The sequence below is a fragment of the Nyctibius grandis genome, chromosome 9 (genome assembly GCF_013368605.1).
Source record: "Nyctibius grandis isolate bNycGra1 chromosome 9, bNycGra1.pri, whole genome shotgun sequence".
NCBI classification, from domain to species: Eukaryota; Metazoa; Chordata; class Aves; order Nyctibiiformes; family Nyctibiidae; genus Nyctibius; species Nyctibius grandis.
The window spans coordinates 30,385,106-30,397,837 of record NC_090666.1 but is presented as its reverse complement, the minus strand read 5'-3'; the positions used below and the strand labels follow the sequence as shown (position 1 = coordinate 30,397,837).

Genomic DNA, 12,732 nt, shown 5'->3' with positions numbered 1-12,732 from the left:
CTGTGTGTCCCACCGAAGCTGAGCATCCGTGGGGACTGTGTCCCTGCATGATGACCCCATGTACAGCTCTCGATGCCAGTAATTTAACCAGAGCCACCGAGCAGGGAGAGAAGATTTAGGATTTTCTGGGCAGAAAGGAGTTACAAAGCTGGCAGCAGCTGCTGAGACAGGGAACAGGGTGTTTCTGAGGGCTGGCTCGACTCCCAGAGGTTTTGGGGGGCTCAGGTGGGTTCCCAGCAGGGCGGCGGGGTCCCCGGGGGGCTGTGCTGGGTGCGCGGAGGCTGGTGCTCGCGAGAGGAGGGTTTGGCAGGGCCCCGGCCACTCCTCCCGTTGCTCTGCTCTGGTTTGAAGGGTCGTGTGCCGGAGCCGGGGAGGAGACAGCGATGTGAGTGCTCCGGGAGTCTGGCTGGGGCAAAACTCATGCCTCTTTCCTCCTTTCCTTCCTCTGACCTCTCCGTTTTGCTCTCCGAAGCAACGGGGCTCGTTTTCCCTTCCTAATGGCCCCAGCCCCACCTCGCTTGGGGTTTCTGCTCCTCCTGGCTTGCTGCTTCTCATTCTCCAAAACGCAGCTCCTGGACTGGATTTGGGGCACCACGAAGACCACGGGAAGCCCAGCAGCACCCAGCGAGGGAACCGCGGTGCCGGAGCCACTCGCCTCTGCGGCAGCTCCCGCCCCCAGTGCGTCCCCGGGGACGTGGGGTGGCCAGGTGGTGGGGGACGTCACCACCCCACAGCGCCAGGAGCCGGATCCTGGCACAGCAGCACCGGCGGGCAAGGGGACTGCGGCCGAAAACACCGAGCAGTGGGACGGGAATGCCAAGGGGCTGGTGGAGAGCACGGCATGGCCAAGCATCACTCCTCCCCGCAGCACGTCACCTACCCCTGGCCAGGATGCGGCCAGCAGCTCCACCGAGGACCTGCAGCTCCTGGGGACAGGGACCACCAAGGACCTGCAGCTCCTGGGAATGGGGAACACTGAGGACCCACAGGTCCTGGGGACAGGGACCACCAAGGACCTGCAGCTCCTGGGAATGGGGAACACTGAGGACCCACAGCTCCTGGGGACAGGGACCACCAAGGACCTGCAGCTCCTAGGAATGGGGAACACTGAGGACCTGCAGCTCCTGGGGACAGGGACCACCAAGGACCCACAGCTCCTGGGGACAGGGACCACCAAGGACCCACAACTCCTGGAAATGGAGAACACTGAGGACCCACAGCTCCTGAGGACTGGGACCACCAAGGACCCGCAGCTCCTGGGGACAGGGACCACCAAGGACCCACAGCTTCTGGAAATGGAGAACACTGAGGACCCGCAGCTCCTGAGGACTGGGACCACCAAGAACCCACAGCTCCTGGGAATGGGGAACACCGAGGATCTGCAGCTCCTGGGGACAGGGACCCCTGCAGCGACAGGGACACAGGTGTCCTTGCAGAGACCAGCGGGTCCCTGGCCAGGTAGTGCCCCTTTTCCTTTCTCACCAGGTGACAGTACACGTGAGCAGGCGGTGCCACCCCAGGACCCCACAGCGCAACCGCCCCAACACCACCACAGAGCATCGCCTGCCCCACCGAACCTGCGGCACGGTACCAGCCGATGGGGGCTGGCACTGGCCGGCACAAACGGGAGCCTGAGCTCTCCTTTGCCTAACAGGAGGGCAGCTAACGGTGTGGATCCTCCTCCTGCCCATAACTCCGGTCCTCTCGAGTTTGATTTACTAACCGCCACCATGCGACTCTATGGTAGTAGCGGCGCGGGGCTTGCACCCTTCTTACCCAGACTGATGCCGCCGGCCGGCCGCTGCCTTCCCGCCCCGACCCGCCTGCCCTTCTGCAGCGTGCTGGGCACCAACCACGTCAGATTACCGAATTACCTCCGCCACGGCAGCGAGGCAGAAATTCGGGCGGCTTTGCATGAGTGGGAGGGGCTGCTTGAATCGCGGTGCCATCGCTTCGTGGAGTGGTTTCTCTGCTTGCTCCTGCTCCCCGGGTGTAGTGCCTCGGTCCCCGTAACCCCCCCGCCGTGCCAGGGCTTCTGTGAGGCTGTCAGAGACCTGTGTTGGATGCACTTGGCTGGCGGGCGCCTGCCTCTGCCTTGTGATGCTCTCCCCGAGGAGGATGAAGGGCATTCTTGTGTCTTTATTAATGCTTCTGCAGGTAATGTGGCTGGGTGATGTCCATGTCTTTGTGTATGTGTGTCTCCCCTCCCCAAACTCCCCCAGGTTTTTAGGTGCCAAGGGATGCTTCTGCCTTGTCCCCATGGGGTGCTGCTGAGTCCTAAATCGCTTTCCATCCAGCCTCGGCTTCTTCAGGCAGGGACCGCCAGTGGGTTTTGGCTCCCTCTGCAAGGCTGAGCATCACCATCCCCTCCTCGGGCTGTTTCACCCCTCGTGAAACACAGTGGCCAGGATAAAAGACAACGTCCCCGTGTCAAGGACAAGAGATGCTACCCGAGCATGTGGTGCTGGCATTCAGGGCTGGTTTGCAGGTGCTGCAGTGCACCGCGAAGGGCTTTGGGGTGTCCAGCCTGGGAGCGGGGTGCTTGCAGAGCTGGCAGCTCCTTGTGGGGACAGGGGAAGGACCAGGACCCAACTGTGGCAGCATCTAGGGCTATGGCAGTGAGGAGGCTTCAAGGTGACCCATGGCCATGCCTGCATGCTCCCCTCTCCCAGAGTGGCCCTTTGCCTTGGGGTTAATGATTTACCCAAGGGCTAATGTTTGATTCCCTCCTGCTTGGCAGGCGGGAGAGGTCACTTCGCCTCCGGCTTTGTCATTAGGTGGTTGTGACCCTTCTGTATGTCACCAAGGGACTGAGATGTGCCTCTTCGGCCATGGGGTGCAAGGAAGGGAGCGGGGGGACACTGGCGCTCAGAGAAATGCACGTTGGGGTGTAAGAGCAAGAACACAGTCTGGGATGAAAGCAGGAGCCGGAGCTCGCCTCTCCCCCCGCCGAGCCCTCTGAATGAGGCTGTGTTCCCGCGCCGGCCCCCTGTGCCCTCGGGTGATGGCCTGGGACTGCCCGACCAGGAGCCGCGAGACACCCGCTGCCATCAGAGGGGCGATTTAGTGGGGGACCAGCAGACAAGGGTCACACACGTGGTCCCCTCTGTGTCAAAGGGGCTCTGTTTGCCGGCCGACCCTGGGGGGGTGCGGCGGTATTGTGGGGATGCTCGGGGGGAGGCACGCACTTCCAGATGGGCAGCGTTGGGAGTGGGTGGGGGACGTGGGGACTGGTGCACCCCATGGAGTGACTTGAGATGCTCCTGCGTGCCGGGGGTCCCCTGCATCCCAGCCGGGATGGCATGCGCAGGGCCACGCTGGCAGCCCCAGCGCGGGGCCACGCTGGCAGCCCCAGCTCGGGCCAGCCAGGAAGGTCCTGGCAGAGCGGGAAGGTGGCTTGGATCATCCCTGGGGCCTTTCAAGTGGCAACAGGAGCAAATGACTGTGTGCTGTGGCCAGAGGCACCCCAGCAGCCGTCCCATGCCAGCACCCATCCCAAAACCGCTGCAGCGTCAGCCGTCTCTGGCTTTTCGTGCTCCACAGTGGGTGCTGCTGATTTGCTGCAGGGGGGAGGGGGTGTGATATTTGGGCTCTGGGTGCCCTTTGGAAAAAGCAGGCATGGCCTGAAAGGTTTGGAGTTGAGAGGGGCACTTGGCTTTTGCAGGGGAGCAGCCATTTGAAGGCAGTCTCCCCTTACAATCCCCCTGCTTCCCAGGCCCCATCCAGCCTCATAGCCCTGGCCTCCGCCTGCTCTGCACGTTGCACAGGGGAAAGACGCGTCCCTGTTTGCTCGGGGAGGCACCGGCACCCAGCTCCCACCCCAGGCTCGGGGGCGAGTGGCATGTTTGGAGAGGAGGGGAGATCTTGGAGCCGGCTGAAACGCCAAGGGGAGTGTGGCTGGAAACTGCATTGGTAACAATAGCCTCTTTCAGCCTGTCCCCTGTCATCCCGAGCCCCACGGGCAGAGGATGCCTTGTCCGGCTGTAGAAATCGCAGCGCCGGCTCTTACATCCCTGCGGACCCCCAGGAGGAAGCTCTGGTTTCCTCTTCCCTTAAAGCTGCTGTGAATTTGGCTTCCTCCAGCCTGAGATAAGCTCCATCCCTACATCCTGGCGTTTGCAGTTGACTTGGCTGCAGGGTGGCTGGCGCGGACGGGGATGGCACAGCTGGGGACAGGGCAGTGGGAGTGAGCTTGTGGGGTGCCTAAGCATGGGATGTCTCAAGGGTGGGTGCCAGGCTGGGGCTTGCTGCGTGTCCAGGGAAACCCTGCTCGCTCGCCCCATCATTTTTGGTGTAGGGCTACGCACATCTGGGCTCCAAACGACTCTGGGCTCCAGGATCCAGAGGTCCCCATGGCCAGCGAGGCAGAGGGGCTGGGCTGAGCCCTTCCCCTCCGAGCGGGCTGGGGATGCCCTAAGGGGAAGCCCGATCATGCTGCAGGGCAGATGAGGGGGTTAGGGCTGGTGCAAGACCAGGAGGGAGGTTTCCTCCCAGCCAGGTGCTCAGTTTTGGGGTGCCAAGCTTGGGTGGGACTGGGGGCTTGGGGGGAGCAGGGTGGGCACAGAGCAGCAGGCTCAGGAGAGGATCAGTGAGTCTGGGGTCTGGCAGAGAGAAAAGTTGCTGCCACCTTTAATCGGTGGCATTTCTAACGTCCCCGCTGTCTGGGTCCTTGTCACGGGTCTGGCACTGGCATTGGCGCTTGGCAGTGGGGGAAGGCTGGGGATGCTCCATGTGCGTAGGTACCCCCAGGCTTTGGAAGAGGCACCCAGGTTTTCGTCTCCTCCCACCATCCTGAGAGACGTGTTTTCCTTCCAGGCTGGGCAAGGCTGGGCTGATTTCTTCTTCTTTCTTTTTTTTTTTCTTCTTTTCTCTTTTTCTTTTTTTTAAAAAGCTCTGGAGGACAATGCCTGGCTCCAGAGCAGGGTGGAGGTTCCTGGCTGGTCCTTCTGGGCTCAGCACACCTCTGATAACCCCCCATTGCTCACGTGAAACATCAGGGGTGGAGTTGGGGACGTTGAATTGTCTCAAGCTCCTGCTCCTGACTCGGGATGGAGCTGAAATCGACACCGAGGATCTGTTCCCAGTGTGGAGCACTCGGCCATTTCAGAGCCGAGGTGGTTGGGTTTCCTTGCTCCTGGGAAACGTGGAGTTAAAAAGCACCCGGCGTGCTCGCTCCCATCGAGTTGGCACCCGCCCAAGCGGTTGACATAGGAGAGGAGGAATCCAGCGCCCGGTGTGTGGGCGACGAGGATGCGCCTGCTGCCAAAACAACAGGAGCTGGCGTACAGAGGGGCCGGCTCGCCCCAGACAGATGTTCAGCTGTGTTGGGTAGGAGAGACCGTCCCGAGCAGAACTTCCCCAAGCGCCTTGAGAAAAAGGAGTCAAGAAAGGAGGCGAGCTCCAAATTGAGATCATCTGGGAAGCTGATGGGGCGTGCCAGCTCGAGCCCTGTTCTCAGGGTGTTGTAAGGGGATGGCTCTGATTTATTCCCAGCCGGGGTGACCCGTGAGCCTGTTCCAGGATTACATGGGGGGTCACAATGACCCCAGAGCGGGTATGGATGCAACACACTTCCTCATGGCTCCGTGGTTGTTCAGCATCCCGGTGCTCCGGCAGCAGCCTGTGTGGGCATGTTGCTACCATGGGCAAGATCCCTTTGGTTTTATCCCGTCTCAGGGATGTCCCGGCTGTGGTTGGAGGGCTGGCAGCAGGGAATGGGTGGCATTTTGGGAGTTGCATCTGAACAGTGTGGTGGGAGCAGCTTGAGGAGTGTTGCTGCCTTGGCCAACCCACAGGTTGAAGGAAAATCCTGGGCCCTGGGGAGTGCGAGCAGAGGGAGCCAATGAAGAGCGGTGTTTGGGGGAGGCATGGCCAGTGATGTCCCCGCAAGGTGCCTTACTGAGAGTGACCATCCTCTCTGGGCTGGTTGTGACTGTCCCCTTTCCCTTCCTCTTGCAGAGAACCTGAGCACAGAGGTCAGTCTCCTGGAGCTGATTGGAGACCCCCCGCCAGAGGAGATCCTCAAAATTTATGGCCCCGACAACAACCCTGGCTACGTCTTTGGCCCCAATGCCAACACGGGCCAGGTGGCCCGGTACCACCTGCCAAGCCCTTTCTACCGGGACTTTTCCCTCCTGTTCCACATCCAGCCCACCACCCCCAGGGCCGGTGTGCTCTTTGCCATCACGGACTCCTCACAGAGCATCATCTACGTGGGCGTCAAGCTCTCAGAGCTGCAGGCGGGCAAGCAGCAAATCATCTTCTACTACACGGAGCCAGGCTCGTCAAGCTCATACGCGGCAGCCACCTTCACCGTGCCGACCTTGCTCAACCAGTGGACGCGCTTTGCCATCAGCGTGGAGGAGGATGAAGTCATCCTCTACCTGGACTGTGAGGAGCATGAGCGGGTCCGCTTTGAGCGCTCCCCGGATGAGATGGAGCTGGAAGATGGCTCCGGGCTCTTTGTTGCTCAGGCTGGAGGAGCTGACCCAGATAAATACCAGGTAAGGCCTCAGGTCACCCCAAGGAGCACCTCCAAGAAGCCTGGGTGAGGCTAGAGGGACGTGACACCAGCCTGTGCCTGTTGAACCAACCTCTTTGCCCAGAAGACAAAGCAGCGGCCACGCTCCGCTTGCATCCCTGCAGAAGGAGATGCTTGAGATTGGGGGGAAAGGTGGCTTGAGATGCCACCAGCTTTATTGTCTTGGGTCTCACCAAGGCAAAGCTCTCAAGGTGGGCTGGCAGGAGGTGATGGGGTTGCGCTACAGCAGCCACCATTGCCCCTACCTTTTCCAGCAAACACACAGAGCCTATTCAAGTCTCCCCTTTGCTAAAAATACCCAACTCATTTGGTGGAGGAGCTAGTTTGGCTGGTAAAATGTCTCTCTTAGCTGGAAAAAATGCTTGGGCTGGAGCATATCTTTGTTGGCTGACGTTGGGCGGTATCTGCAGGAAGACTCTGGAGGGCAAGGAGAGAAGGTGATAGCTCGGCCCATGATTTGAGCATGACTTATGTTCTAGATAAGGTTTATGGAAAGTGCGGGGAAAATGCCCAGCTGACATGGAAATCCCCTGCGGTGCTTGAGGAGAGGAAAGTTCAGGATTGCACCGCCGGGTTTCTCCTGGGTTGAGTGTGGTTTGCCCAGCAACAGAGGCTCTGCCGAGTGGAGCGATGCTTTTCCCAGGGAGCTTTGCAAGCACGTTTCTGAGCTTAAACATCATCTTGACTAATGAGTGGCACTGCCGCAGTCCCAGTTAAATAGCTTTGGGCAAGGAAAGCTCCCCCAGGAAGGGGTTAATGATTGATGGGCTAGAGACCGGTTTGCACTGGGATTCGAGTTGGTCCCTTGAGGTCTCAAGAGCAACTTTTTGCTCCTGAAGAGCAATTCTTTGCTCTTGAACATGCTGGGAGGGCCAGGTCATGGCCATATAGGAACTTCTCTCCCCACCTGGAGAGAGTTTGGCACTGTTTGGAAAGCAAAGCAACAGCCCAGAGCAGAGTGAAGCGTTCCTTCTGCCTTGCTAGCAGGTGATGATCCCAAGCTTGCCAAACACCCAGTCCCACCACCCGCCCCCAGTTTTCCCACAGGGAATAGCTGGCCATTGAGGGAAGGAGGCTGGCCAAGAGGGCAGCGGGGAGCGCGGGCTTGGATGTCTCCTTGGCATCTGACTGCCTCGTGGTATTTCCATCGCTGACCATCCCTGACTCGTGTTATCTGGAACTAACGGGGCATCAAGCTGATTAAAACCTGGCCCTGGGTCAAGCCACAAGATGAGCTGCTCGCAGGCAGCTGCAGGGCTGCTGGTGGGGGGTCTCAGCTGGCATCTGTGCTTTTTCCCAAGTTGCCTTTGTGACAATGGCATGAAACCTGGAGAGGCAAAGCCTGCAGGTAACGTAGAAGCCCCTGGGACAGCAGACCTCAAGGGGGTTACTGTAAATGGGGTCTCAGCTGGGGTCTGGCAGGAGGGTTTTTTTGCAGCTGTATGCATTAGAAGACCTACAGTACTGCTGTCCCCTGTATTGGGGCTAACGGGCTGCAAAAGGCCCTTATAACCATCCCTCATGGGGATGCCTTGGTTCAGGGCTGGAACTGGATTCTTTCCGTTGCCTCCGGCAAGTCCCAGAACCAGGAAGGCCAGGTTGGAGCGTTGCATTTATCAAAGCTTGGGCTTGCTGCTGGTGCTCAGTGGGGAGGAGAGGGATGGATTAGAGCCGACTGTCACCAGGGCAAGCAGCTGGAGGAGGTCACAACCCACCTAGGGGGTATTTGCTTGTGGGAGGGATTTCTATATGTATTTTTATTATATATATAAAAAAATAGAATATATTTATAATATATTATATTTATTAGAGATCTATAATATATTTGTAATATATTCGTATTATAATGTCATAGCCAGCCTGGCTGAACTGCAACTGCCCCTGACTCTTGTTTTCTTAAACCCATCGTGTTTCCTGATCTCAGCTCTCTTTCCCGGACGTGGTGCGCTGTGCTTTCAAACGAGCCCAAATATTATTTTAGGTGTCTCACTCGGAGAAGAGAGACCGAGTGGGAGGTATCTGCCCTTTCCAAGCTCACTTCCCAGCATTGTCCCCAACATCTCGCCACTGGGATCAGAGGGATGGGCAGCATCCCATCCCAGCAGCATCCCCATGTCCCATCCCAGCAGCGAGGACCTGGGCTGGGCTCTGAGATGTGCTGGGTGATCTTGCTCTACCATGGGAGCCACGGGTTTCAGGCTGGTACCCACACACCCTGTCTGGCTGATACGGGGATGCTGCCCTCCTGGGCAGCGCAGGTAGCTCTGTTGCCTGGAGGCAACATCCTTAAGAAGGAATTCTTGTATAAACCTTGGTGGTTGAACCTTCTTGGTGGTTTCTTGACCTTCTTGGCGGTTTCTTGTATAAATGAGCAGCTTGGATGCGTGCGAAACCCAAATAAACGGTAAGGAAGTGCGGATTAGCCAAAGAAATACAAAACCTGGGCTGCGGTGGACTGGGAGGAGCCAGTGGTCTTTGCTTGGGGTGGAGAGGCCATCTGTGTCTGGGAAGCCCTCTGGAGAGGGGGAATGAGGAGCATGGCCAAAATGTTGCTGTGTGGTTGGCTGGATCTTGGCCACCACCTCCACTTGGAAGCGCCAGGGCTTTTTCCCGTGGCTCGCCAAGCTATGGTTGAAACCTCGCTGTGCCGGGACATGGGTCCTCAGATGGAGAGCGCTCTGCATGCCAGGCGAATAAGCCATGGGGCACTCAGGGACAGGGTGGCTGGGTGGCATGGCAGGTCACATCATGCCATGGGGTGGCTTGTGGCACATGTCCATCCGTGGCACATGTCCATCTGTGGCAGCCCTTGGCGTGGTTTCATTCCAGGGGGTGATCGCTGATTTGAAGCTGCGAGGGGACCCGCGGGCGGCTGAGCAGCAGTGCGAGGAAGAGGAGGATGACACTGAGGAGGTGAGCACTGGCAGCCTGGCCGGGGCAGGCTGGGGGGCTGCCGCCCCGTGCTCCCACCTCACCCCTCACCCCTTCTCCCTGGGCAAATGCAGGTCTCTGGCGATTTCGGCAGTGGGGCAGAAGGTGGACACCAACCCTCGGGGAAAGACAGGGTGAGTTGGTGTCCACGGCTGTTGCACTCAGTGGCACAACCCCAAGATTTTAGGGATGAGGAGGGCTGGGTGCCCTCCATAGTCAAGGTCCCAGGATGCCTGATGGGTTACAGGCACCTCTCCCTTTTGAGAGGGCACTGGGAGGTGAACGGCACCGCCGTGTCCCCTTGTTGTTGGCACAGGGTGTCCCGGGGCTAGTGGATGCCGTCCCCGTCACCTCTCCCCCCGTGGCAGCGGGCGGCGGGCCGAGGAGCGGCGGGAGCTCCCCGCAGCAAGCCGAGAGGACCAGAGCGGAGGAGACGCTGCGGGTCTCTGCCGGAGGTAACGCCATGGCAGCTTTCCCCTTCCCGGCCTTGCCGGCCGGCCCCAGGGCATGCCGGCAGGGACGTGGTGAGGTGGCTGTCCCCGAGCACGATCGGTCCCTTTTCCCTTCCCGCAGGCACCGGCCCCAAAGGTGAAAAGGGGGAGAAGGGCGAGCGGGGCCTGAAAGGGGACTCGGGGACCGGCGGCATCGTGGGGACAGGCAGTGTCAAGGGCGAAAAAGTGGGTGAGAGGATGGACCCAGGGGGCTCGAGGATGGCAGGGACGTGTCTGCGTTTGACACTCGCTTCTCTTTGTTTCTGTCCCGCAGGGGCAGAAAGGAGAACTTGGCGTTAAGGTGAGCATCGCTGGGGGAGCCGGGGCAAAGCCATGCCAGCCTGGGCTGCCACCCCTGGGGACGTGCCACCTATCCCCGCTTCCCTCCCCTCCCCAGGGCAGCGCCGGATTTGGCTACCCAGGCTCCAAGGGACAGAAAGGGGAACCGGGCAACCCCGGCCCCCCTGGGACCCTCTCGCGGCACACCGAGGGCTCGGTGGTGGAGCAGGTCACCGGTCCTCCGGGACCACCGGGGAAGGACGGAGCCCCCGGCAGGGACGGCGAGCCTGTGAGTTGAGCCCCGCGCCCCTCGGGCACCCCCTCTCCCCCCACCCCTGCCTGCCTGCGCACTGACCTCTCCCCTCCCTGCCATCCCTAGGGCGATCCCGGCGAGGACGGCAAACCCGTAAGTGGGGTGGGGTGAGGGGTGTGGTGGGGTGATGGGTGCCTGCCACCCCTTTGCCTCACCGCCCACTGACCCCCCACTGCTCCGCTTCGCAGGGCAATATGGGGCCCCAAGGGTTCCCTGGGACACCGGGGGAGCCCGGTCTGAAGGGGGAGAAGGTGAGTGCTGGTGCCGGTGGCGGGGGGTGGCACAAGCTGCTGCCCCCCCCCTTTCCTCTTGCTGGCAGCTGGGCTGTGCTCGCAAACCGTGCTCTCTCCTCTGTGCCAGGGTGACCCAGGTGTGGGGCCAAGGGGACCCCCTGGACCACCCGGTCCCCCGGGACCGCCGGGACCCTCATCCAAGCATGACAAGCTGGTGGGTGCCCCCTGGGATACAGGGATTTGGGTGGAGGGTATGGGGCCACGGAGGAGCAGGATGGTGGTGCCAGTCCCTGGGCAGCATCCCCACACATCCGGGCATCCCAACCCAGGCCATCAGTGCCTGACATCGCCCTTGTGCTTCTCCCCCCAGACCTTCATCGACATGGAGGGCTCGGGCTTCGGTGGCGACCTGGAGAGCCTACGGGTGAGTACGGGTCCCCTCCTGCCGGCAGGGAGCAGGGGAATGTGCTCAGTCATTGTCCCCTTCTTCTCTTCTAGGGGCCACGGGGGCCACCTGGTCCCCCGGGGCCACCCGGTGTGCCTGGTTTGCCGGGGGAGCCGGGACGGTTTGGGATGAACCGCACAGACCTGCTGGGACCGCCAGGGCTGCCGGGCAGGGACGGGATCCCCGGGCCCCCGGGGCCAGTGGTAGGTGTATGGTGTGGCCAAGGGGACCCATCGCAGGGCCACCTCATGGCAGTGGGGCTGTAACTGCCCCCTGTGGTGGTGGGGGGATTGGTGCCCACCACCCCCACGGGGTTTCCCTGTGCTGGAGCCAGCTCCTGGGCATCTTGCAGGGTCCTCAGGGTCCTCCTGGAAGAGACGGGGCGGCTGGGCAGCCAGGGCCCAAAGGAGAGCGGGTGAGTGTCCCTTGTCCCATGTCCCCTGGGAGCATGTCACGGCTCCCCTGCGGGGCAGCTCGCACCCCAGGGGGGCCGCAGCAGCTGCCGCTTGGTCCCCTGGCACATCTCCGGGAGGTCCCAGCTCCCTCCATCCCTGGACTGGAGAGCATCAACCTGCTCCTGGAGCAAGGCAGCTTCTGCACACCCTCTTCTCCTTCCTTCTCCTCCCCAGGGTGATGTGGGTGACCTCGGCCTCCCTGGTGCACCAGGACCCAAGGTACTGTGCCTGGGGAGGGTTTCTCATGGAGGGGGTCCCATGTGCATTGCAGACTGGAGATGGGGAGGCTGCCTGGGGGGCCACCTTGTGCCGGAGCGGGTAGGGGGATGCGGGTATTTGTGTTCCTCCTGGAATGGATGCAGCTCGAGGGTGCGTGGAGTCACCGACCACCCCCAGGGATGCTCGCTGGGCTCCTGCCGCCCTCACTTGGCTTTGGTCCAGGCGCCGCTGCCTCAAGAAGTGGGCAGGCAAACCCAGGCAGGGTGTTTCAAGGCACAGAAAAGGGTTTGCTTGGTGGTGGGGTTTCGGGTGCCCACACCATGCTGGAAAACACCCCGTCTTCTGCTCATTGCTCTCCTGCCTGCCTGCTCGAGCTTCTTTCTGCCCCACATCCCCAAGGGTGGAGGTAAAGGCTTGCTGGGGTGCACATGATCACCCTCCTCTCCCTCGGGGGCCAGGATGCCTCTTGGGATGACCCATCCACCGCAGCCAGAACTGGGGGCAAGAGCCTCAAGAGTCAAAAAATGCTGCCGACATCAAGAGGGTAGATGGGGTGGCAGCAGGTGTAAGGACTGATCCTGCCACGCGGAGACCCAAAGCAAAGCGCAAGGGTGCCTGTGAGCATCCCCCTCGGGCGCTGAGCTCTGCCACCACATCGGAGCCGGCGATGCAGGCAAAAAAAAAAATGAACATTTATGATTTTAGACGAGCCTCTGGTGGCTACTTTGCACATTGCATGGGGAGCTGGGGCCGTCCGAGGACAGCCGGGATGAAGGGTCCCCCTTCCCGCAAAGCCCCTCTGCCCCTGAGACAGGGGAGCGTCTG

The 12,732-nt window shown here is 60.8% G+C and overlaps 1 protein-coding gene across 4 annotated transcripts in view; it reads left to right on the top strand.

The window, feature by feature from the left end:
- COL18A1 (collagen type XVIII alpha 1 chain) overlaps positions 1-12,732 on the top strand; it is a 43,197-nt gene that overhangs the window by 22,802 nt on the left and 7,663 nt on the right. For 2 of the 4 annotated variants that reach the window (XM_068407268.1, XM_068407267.1), the window contains exons 1-15: positions 357-1,458; positions 5,959-6,503; positions 9,371-9,454; positions 9,547-9,606; positions 9,789-9,927; positions 10,046-10,149; positions 10,238-10,264; positions 10,361-10,531; positions 10,622-10,648; positions 10,744-10,806; positions 10,916-11,002; positions 11,159-11,212; positions 11,287-11,436; positions 11,586-11,648; positions 11,863-11,907. In XM_068407268.1, the coding sequence (XP_068263369.1) occupies positions 498-1,458; positions 5,959-6,503; positions 9,371-9,454; positions 9,547-9,606; positions 9,789-9,927; positions 10,046-10,149; positions 10,238-10,264; positions 10,361-10,531; positions 10,622-10,648; positions 10,744-10,806; positions 10,916-11,002; positions 11,159-11,212; positions 11,287-11,436; positions 11,586-11,648; positions 11,863-11,907 (2,580 nt within the window). In that variant the 5' untranslated portion in view covers positions 357-497. Of the gene's footprint in view, positions 1-356; positions 2,158-5,958; positions 6,504-9,370; positions 9,455-9,546; positions 9,607-9,788; positions 9,928-10,045; positions 10,150-10,237; positions 10,265-10,360; positions 10,532-10,621; positions 10,649-10,743; positions 10,807-10,915; positions 11,003-11,158; positions 11,213-11,286; positions 11,437-11,585; positions 11,649-11,862; positions 11,908-12,732 lie in introns of those variants that run through there. The other 2 variants (XM_068407266.1, XM_068407269.1) reach the window with 2 other exon arrangements.